At 51.5% G+C, this 8,230-nt stretch overlaps 2 protein-coding genes across 6 annotated transcripts in view; both read left to right on the plus strand.

Moving 5' to 3' along the window:
• LOC136791773 (protein FAM9A-like) overlaps positions 1-1,019 on the plus strand; it is a 1,115-nt gene extending 96 nt beyond the window's left edge. Inside the window, exons 1-2 of the mRNA XM_067004275.1 lie at positions 1-678; positions 715-1,019. The exon at positions 1-678 is cut by the window's left edge and continues 96 nt beyond it. Coding sequence (XP_066860376.1) covers positions 172-447 — 276 coding nt within the window. The 5' untranslated portion in view covers positions 1-171 and the 3' untranslated portion in view covers positions 448-678; positions 715-1,019. The remainder of the gene's footprint in view (positions 679-714) is intronic.
• The window catches only part of LOC136791763 (golgin subfamily A member 6-like protein 25), a 30,082-nt gene extending 26,781 nt beyond the window's left edge, over positions 1-3,301 (plus strand). The window contains exon 11 of one of the 5 annotated variants that reach the window (XM_067004195.1): positions 2,946-3,248. In XM_067004195.1, coding sequence (XP_066860296.1) covers positions 2,946-3,225 — 280 coding nt within the window. In that variant the 3' untranslated portion in view covers positions 3,226-3,248. Of the gene's footprint in view, positions 1-2,945 lie in introns of all 5 variants that reach the window. The other 4 variants (XM_067004192.1, XM_067004193.1, XM_067004201.1 and 1 more) reach the window with 4 other exon arrangements.
• The last annotated feature ends 4,929 nt before the right edge of the window (positions 3,302-8,230 follow it).

Genomic DNA, 8,230 nt, shown 5'->3' on the forward strand with positions numbered 1-8,230 from the left:
GGAGGTCGTGGCGGAGGACGAGGTGGTGGTGGCGGAGGACGAGGAGGTGGTGGCGGAGGGGGAGGAGGAGATGATGGCGGAGGAGGAGGTGGTGACAGAGGAGAAGGAGGTGGTGGCAGAGGAGGAGGAGGTGGTGGCGGAGGAGGAGGATGAAGCGGAGGAGGGCAGGAGATGGTGGCGGAGCAGGGGTTGGTGGTGGAGGAGGAGGAGGTGGTGGCGGAGGAGGAGGAGATGGTGGCTGAGGTGGAGGTTGTGGTGGCCGAGGAGGAGGAGGTGGTGACGGAGGAGGAGGAGGAGGTGGAGGAAGAGGAGGTGGTGGCGGAGGAGGAGGAGGTGGTGGCAGAGGCGGAGGAAGTGTTGGCGGAGGAGGACGAGGTGGTGGCGCAGGAGGACGAGGTGGTGGTGGCGGAGGAGGAGGAGGAGTTGGAGGATGAGGCTGAGTCGTGAAGTAGGCGGCGGTGGCGGAGGAGGATCATGCGGGGGAAGAGCAGGTGCTGGAGGTGGGGGTGGTAGAGGATCAAGGGGAAGAGGAGGAGGAGGAGGAGGTAGAGAAGTGGGAGATAAAGAAATCGTAGAATCATAGCAACATTAAGGCTGGAAGAGACCTTCAATATCATCCAGTCCCTGACTCTTTCTGATAAGAAATCTCTTCTAATTTCCTAGGAGGACGAGGAGGAGGTGGTGTAGAAGGAGGAGGTGGTGGAGGAGGAGGAGGTGGTGGAGGAGGAGGTGAAGGAATTTTGGGTAGACCTGTGGTATCAGGATTTGGACTTGATGATCCAAATGGATCCCTTCCAACTGGGTACATTCTGTGATTCTATGAGGAGGAGGAGGATTCATAGAATCCTTATTGTTGGAAGAGACCTTTAAGATCATCCTTCTACGAGTTGGTGGAGGAGGAGGAAGAGGAGGATGTGGTGGTGTAGGAGGTGGTGGTGCCGGACGAGGAGGAGTTGGCGGAGGAGGAGGAGAAGCTGCCAGAGGAGGAGGAGTTGGCGGAGGAGGAGGTGGTGGTGACGGAAGAGGAGGAGGAGGTGTCGGAGGAGTAGGAGGTGGTGGTGGCGGAGGAGAAGTAGGAGTTGGTGGAGGAGGAGGAGAAGCTGGCGGAGGAGGAGGAGTTGGCGGAGGAGGAGGTGGTGGTGACGGAAGAGGAGGAGGAGGTGTCGGAGGAGGAGGAGGTGGTGGTGGCGGAGGAGGAGGAGGAGTTGGCGGAGGAGGAGTAGTTGTCGGAGGAGGAGGAGGAGGTGGAGGATGAGGAGGAGGTGGTGGCGGAGGAGGCCGTGGTAGTGGCGGAGCATGCCATCTTGGTGGCAGAGGAGGAGGGGGTGGTGGTGGAGGAGGAGGAGGCGGTGGCGGAAAAGGAGGAGGTGGTGGCGGAGGAGGAGGTGGTGGAGGAGGAGGTGAAGGAATTTTGGGTAGACGTGTGGTATTAGAATTTAGACTTGATGATCCAAATGGATGCCTTCCAACTGGGTATATTGTGTGATTCTATGAGGAGGAGGAGGATTCATAGAATCATTATCGTTGGAAGAGACCTTTAAGATCCTCCTTCTACTAGTTGGTGGAGGAGGAGGAGGAGGACGATGTGGTGGTGTAGGAGGTGGTGGCGGAGGAGGAGGAGGAGGTGGTGGAGTAGGAGGTGGTGGTGCCGGAGGAGGAGGAGTTGGTGGAGGAGGACGAGGAGTTGGCGGAGGAGGAGGAGTTGGCGGAGGAGGAGGTGGTGGAGTTGGTGGAGGAGGATTAGGTGGCGGAGGAGGAGGAGGAGGTGGTGGCGGAGGACGTAGAGGTGGTGGCGGAGGAGGAGGAGGTGGTGGTGGCGGAGGAGCAGTAGGGGGTGGTGGCGGAGGAGGAGGAGATGGTGGTGGCGGAGGAGGAGCAGGAGTTGGCGGAGGAGGAGTAGTTGGTGGTGCAGGAGGAGGCGGTGGCGGAAAAGGAGGAGGTGGTGGCGGAGGAGGAGGTGGTGGAGGAGGTGGTGAAGGAATTTTGGGTAGACGTGTGGTATTAGGATTTAGACTTGATGATCCAAATGGATCCCTTCCAACTGGGTATATTGTGTGATTCTATGAGGAGGAGGAGGATTCATAGAATCATTATTGTTGGAAGAGACCTTTAAGATCCTCCTTCTATGAGGTGGTGGAGGAGGAGGAGGAGGAGGAGGAGGAGGAGGAGCAGGTGTTGGCGGAGGATGAGGAGGTGGTGGCGGAGGACGAGGTGGTGGTGACAGAGGAGAAGGAGGTGGTGGCGGAGGAGGAGGAGGTGGTGGCGGAGGAGGAGGATTAGGTGGAGGAGGGCAGGAGATGGTGGCGGAGCAGGGGGTGGTGGTGGAGGAGGAGGAGGTGGTGGCGGAGGAGAAGGAGGTGGTGGCGGAGGAGGAGGAGGTGGTGGCGGAGGAGGAGGTTGTGGTGTCCGAGGAGGAGGAGGTGGTGACGGAGGAGGAGGAGGAGGTGCAGGAGGAGGAGGTGGTGGTGGAGGAGGAGGAGGTGGTGGCGGAGGCGGAGGAGGATGAGGAGGTGGCCGAGGAGGAGGAAAAGGTGGCGGAGGAGGAGGAAGAGTTGGCGGAGGAGGAGGAGGTGTTGGCGGAGGACGAGGAGGAGGTGGCGCCAGAGGAGGATGAGGTGGCGTAGGAGGAGGAGGAGGTGGTGGAGGAGTAGGAGGTGGTGGCGGAGGAGGAGGAGGAGGAGGTGGTGGCGGAGGAGGAGGAGGAGTTGGAGGAGGCGGCGGTGGCGGCGGAGGAGGCGGCGGTGACGGAAAGGATCACGTGGGGGAAGAGCAGGTGCTGGAGGAGGGGGTGGTAGAGGATCAGGGGGAAGAGGAGGGGAAGGAGGAGGAAGAGAAGGGGGAGATAAAGGAATCGTAGAATCATAGCAACATTAAGGCTGGAAGAGACCTACAATATCATCCAGCCCCTGACTCTTTCTGATAAGAAATGTCTTCTAATTTCCAAGGAGGAGGAGGAGGTGGTGGAAAACGAGGAGAGAGATGACACGGAAAAAGACGACGAGAAGAATTTCGACGATGACGAAGACGACGACGATGATGAGAAAAAGAACGTGGAGGAGGAGGGGGAAAAGGTCGTGGAGCAGGAGAAGGAGGAGGAGGCAGCGGCAGCGGTGGTGCTGGTGGAGGAGAAAGCAGCAGCGGTGGTGGTGGTGGAGGATAAGGCGGCAGTGGTGGCAGTGGAGGAGCACGCGGGGGAAGAGCAGGTGCTGGAGGAGAGGGTGGTAGAGGATCAAGGGGAAGATGAGGAGGAGGAGGAGGTAGAGAAGGGGGAGATAAAGGAATCATAGAATCATAGCAACATTAAGGCTGGAAGAGACCTTCAATATCATCCAGTCCCTGACTCTTTCTGATAAGAAATCTCTTCTAATTTCCTAGGAGGAGGAGGAGGAGGTGGTGAAGGAGGAGTTGGTGGTATAGGAGGAGAAGATGATGGTGGAGGAGGTGGAGGTGGTGGAGGAGGAAGTGAAGGAATTTTGGGTAGACATGTGTTATGAGGATTTGGACTTGATGATCCAAATGGATCCCTTCCAACTGGGTACATTCTGTGATTCTCTGAGGAGGAGGAGGAGGATTCATAGAATCATTATTGTTGGAAGAGACCATTTAAGATCATCGTTTTACGAGATGGTGGAGGAGGAGGAGGAGGAGGAGGAGGTGGAGGTGGTGGTGGAGGATGAGGTGGTGGTGGAGGAGGAGGAGGTGGAGGCAGAGGAGGAGGAGGTGGTGGCGGATGAGGATGAGGAGGTGGAGGAGGACGAGGAGGAGGTGGCAGAGGAGGAGGAGGTGGTGGCGGAGGACGCATTGGTGGTGGAGGAGGAGAAGGTGGTGGTAGTGGAGGAGGAGGAGGTGGTGTCAGGGGAGCAGGAGGTGGTAGAGGAGGATGAGGAGGTGGTGGCAGAGGAGGAGGAGGTGTTGGCTGAGGAGGAGGAAGAGTTATAGGAGGACGAGGAGGAGGAGGTGGCGGAGGACGAGTTGAAGGAATTTTGGGTAGACCTGTGGTATGAGGATTTAGACTTGATGATCCAAATGGATCCCTTCCAACTGGGTATATTGTGTGATTCTATGAGGAGGAGGAGGATTCATAGAATCATTATTGTTGGAAGAGACCTTTCAGATCATCTTTCTAGGAGGTGGTGGAGGAGGAGGAGGAGGAGTAGGAGGTGGTGGTGGAGGAGGTGGTGGTGGTGGCGGAGGAGGAGGAGGAGGTGGCGGAGGAGGAGGAGGAGGAGGTGGTGGCCGAGTAGGAGGAGGAGGTGGTGGCGGAGGAGGAGGAGATGGTGGTGGCGGAGGAGGAGGACAGGGTGGTGGCGGAGGAGGAGGAGGAATTGGCGGAGGAGGAGGAGGAGTTGGCGGAGGAGGAGGAGGAGGTGGAGGAGGAGGAGGAGGTGGAGGAGGAGGAGGTGGTGGCGGAGCAGACCGCGGTGGTGGCGGAGGAGGCCATGTTGGTGGCGGAGGAGGAGGAGGTGGTGGCGGAGGAGGAGGAGGTGGTGGCGGAGGAGGAGGTGGTGGAGGAGGAGGTGAAGGAATTTTGGGTAGACCTGTGGTATCAGGATTTGGATTTGATGGTCCAAATGGATCCCTTCCAACTTGGTATATTCTGTGATTCTATGAGGAGGAGGAGGATTCATAGTATCATTATTGTTGGAAGAGAGCTTTAAGATCCTCCTTGTAAGAGGTGGTGGAGGAGGAGGAGGAGGAGGGGGTGGTGGTGTAGGAGGTGGTGGTGCCGGAGGAGGAGGAGTTGGCGGAGAAGGAGGTGGTGGAGGCGAAGGAGGAGGAGGAGGTGTCGGAGGAGGAGGAGGTGGTGGTGGCGGAGGAGGAGGAGGAGTTGGCGGAGGAGGAGTAGTTGTCGGAGGAGGAGGAGGAGGTGGAGGATGAGGAGGAGGTGGTGGCGGAGCAGGCCGTGGTAGTGGCAGAGCATGCCATCTTGGTGGCGGAGGAGGAGGAGGTGGTGGTGGAGGAGGAGGAGGCGGTGGCGGAAAAGGAGGAGGTGGTGGCAGAGGAGGAAGTGGTGGAGGAGGAGGTGAAGGAATTTTGGGTAGACGTGTGGTATTAGGATTTAGACTTGATGATCCAAATGGATGCCTTCCAACTGGGTATATTGTGTGATTCTATGAGGAGGAGGAGGATTCATAGAATCATTATTGTTGGAAGAGACCTTTAAGATCCTCCTTCTACGAGGTGGTGGAGGAGGAGGAGGTGGTGGTGGAGGATGAGGAGGTGGTGGCGGAGGACGGGGAGTTGGTGGCGGAGGACGAGGTGGTGGTGGAGGAGGAGGAGGAGGTGGTGGCGGAGGAGGAGGAGGAGGAGGTGTTGGTGGATGAGGTGGTGGCGGAGGAGGAGGAGGAGGTGGTGGCGGAGGACGAGGAGGTGGTGGCAGAGGAGGAGGAGGAGGTGGAGGAGGAGGTGAAGGAATTTTGGGTAGACCTGTGGTATCAGGATTTGGACTTGATGATGGAAGAGGCAGAAGGAAGAGGCAGTCTACAAGTAAGATTAGGTGGTTGTGGAGGACGTTGTGGACGAGGAGGAGGAGGCGGTGGAGGTGGAGGAGGAGGAGGAGGTGGTGGAGGACTAGGTGGTGGAGGAATCATAGGATCATTAGTGTTGGAGGAGACCTTCAAGTTTGTGCCACAAGGGAAGGCAAAGAAATCCTCAAATCCCTCCGCTGCCCCTCAGGGCATTGCCTCAGTGCAGCTTCAGTCTTGGGGACAGCATTTGTAATTGAGGCAGAAGTCATATTTTTGTCATGTGCTGCACAATCAAGGGACGACATTTGGAGCATGTTTTTATGAAGAATCCATATTGTCAAACAAGCCTAACATTGGCACTGCGCGGGTATTGCAGATTTTAAACAATGATAAATGTTTTGATTTATGATGATGAAATTTGATTTACAAGTTGTCATTTTACACAATAGTACAATAAATGTATTAATACAGGCTAAATGATAAAATTACAAAATAAGTGTTAACTTTCCTGATTACAATCTTTAAATCAAACTGTACTTAAAAAAATATTTTGGCTCAACCCATAGGCTTGGTGCAGAATCACATGAAATACTATGTATGGCCTTTGTATGTGGAAAACCAGAATAAAAACAGTCTCTTAAAACTGAAAAATCTGTCAGATTTATACATCTAGTTATAACGAATTATCTGTTTCTCCTCATTCAAAAACCACTGTATAACTGAAATTTGTATATGTAGCAGTGCCATGGAATTCTTTCTCATACTTATGTTTATCATGTCTAGAAAGACATTCTTCATTCACATAACTAAAATTCTTACATTTCTTGAATAAGATACGCCTCTCCAGTGTTAGCAGCAAACACTAACTACAAGTAGTCAAGACCAATCTAAAGGAAAAAAACAGTGACCAAAAATAAAGAAGATATATTAAATCTCCAGCTTGGTCACATAACATGTGCCACTCAATTTTGTGAGTGTAAATTAGGCAGATACGAGGCTTGCTTTAATCTGAAATAGCAAGAAGTTCCTGACAGTAAGATGCTGATTTAAAAGATTTGTTTGAGCTGAGGACATTGGGGGGTTAGGCTTTTGTTGTCAGAAGACATATGACAACTCCAGAGAACTGCTACTGGTATCTGATGGTGGTATGCCAATAAGAAAGCTGTATGCATGAAGCTGTGCAAGCAGTGCTCGATTGTCTGGTCTGGAATACCTGTGCGTGGTCTTTCTCTGAAATGTCCTCTGTAACTGCATCATTTGTTTGAATCCATCAAGCACATCATGTTGCAACTTCACTTAGAGCTTCCCAAAAAGATGTAAAGAAGCATTTCTTCACAAGTCTTTCAATTTCAAGAGTCTTTACCATCTAATACTGAGAAGACATCCACCTCTGTGAGCCTTTATTTCTTAGGTTTTGTAAACGTCAACATGATTAAAGAATTTTAAGGTGTCAATACCCAGTAGAGTTTGTGTAGCTTGTTAACCAGCTATTATACTCCAAACCCAGTGATTCACCCATATCCCTTCCCAAGGACTTTTTCTCCTTCAGTAAGGCTCAGCCTAGTTTGGAATTATTGCTTTCAAAGAGATGCTGTAGCACTTTCACCTCAGATTAATTACCAAGTGATACTCTTCAGAAAGCCATCCAAGTCTTTTAAAAAATATTACAGTAGGCCAAAAGGGACAATTACATGACCTATTCTTATTGCCTGAATAATGTAGTCCACAGAATTTCACTCCCTTATATCCAGTGATCCTAATAACTTAGGTTTGACTGAAATGTATAATCCAGAAAAATCATCTGTAGGTGTCAAAGGAAGAAGAACATACCACTTGGCTTGGTGATTAATCCTTCTCACTGCTAAAAATGTATTTATTTATTTTTATAGAGAAACATTATGTTTTATATAAATATTTTGCAGTCTGAAATTTACACGCTGCAGCATGTGAATTTTGATTTTTTTTTATGCTTTCTGTACTAGAATAAAAAGACTCCGAGAACTCTGAATTTCCCCTCAGAGTAAGTACTTACATACTCTGTAATTACCCCATCCCTTCCTCATTAAAAAATAAGTGAATGGAGCATCTTCAATTTCTCTTTGCATGCTTTTTCTTTTTCAAATATTCCTGTGCCTCCACTTTTTCAAAGTTGTGATTTCAGCAGGAGCTAGATATACACATTTCTGAAAATCCCACTAGGTGTCTACATGCAACTTAAGGTATTGCATATTAATCAATATTAATAACATTAATTAAGATGAAAGCACACTTTTTTACATGCAGTTGGCCTTTGTGCACACTACTTCTAAATGCTGAAGACATATTAAACAGTGTGTACCCACTGCTATGTTCTAGACAGCCACTCATGGCACACTTCTCTTGGTCCATCTTGCAGTTTATGTCTCTTGTCTATAAGGTTCTTGAAATTAACCCCGGCACACAGGTATTGCTGGAGCAATACGGCCTTCCTGGTCGGCCACAAGGAGCAATGAACACATACAAGCTGTTCCACTCTGAGCACAGTATGGTAGGTTTTGCCTGTGAAGAATGGTTGAGGCAGACTTTTTTTGCATTGTTCAAGTTTTGTTGCTTCTAGGGACTTGCACTCAGCCCTCTTAATTTACTACTTATGTACAGAGAGAAAGTAGTTACTTTTGCAATGATCTCATTTACCTTGTACTCTCTGCCCATGGTATTGCTATAAAAGAGGGAAGCGAAATAAAAAAATGTCACTGTGGGACCTTCATGAACTCTTGAAACAA

Source organism: Anser cygnoides, chromosome 1 (genome assembly GCF_040182565.1).
Source record: "Anser cygnoides isolate HZ-2024a breed goose chromosome 1, Taihu_goose_T2T_genome, whole genome shotgun sequence".
Taxonomy (NCBI): Eukaryota; Metazoa; Chordata; class Aves; order Anseriformes; family Anatidae; genus Anser; species Anser cygnoides.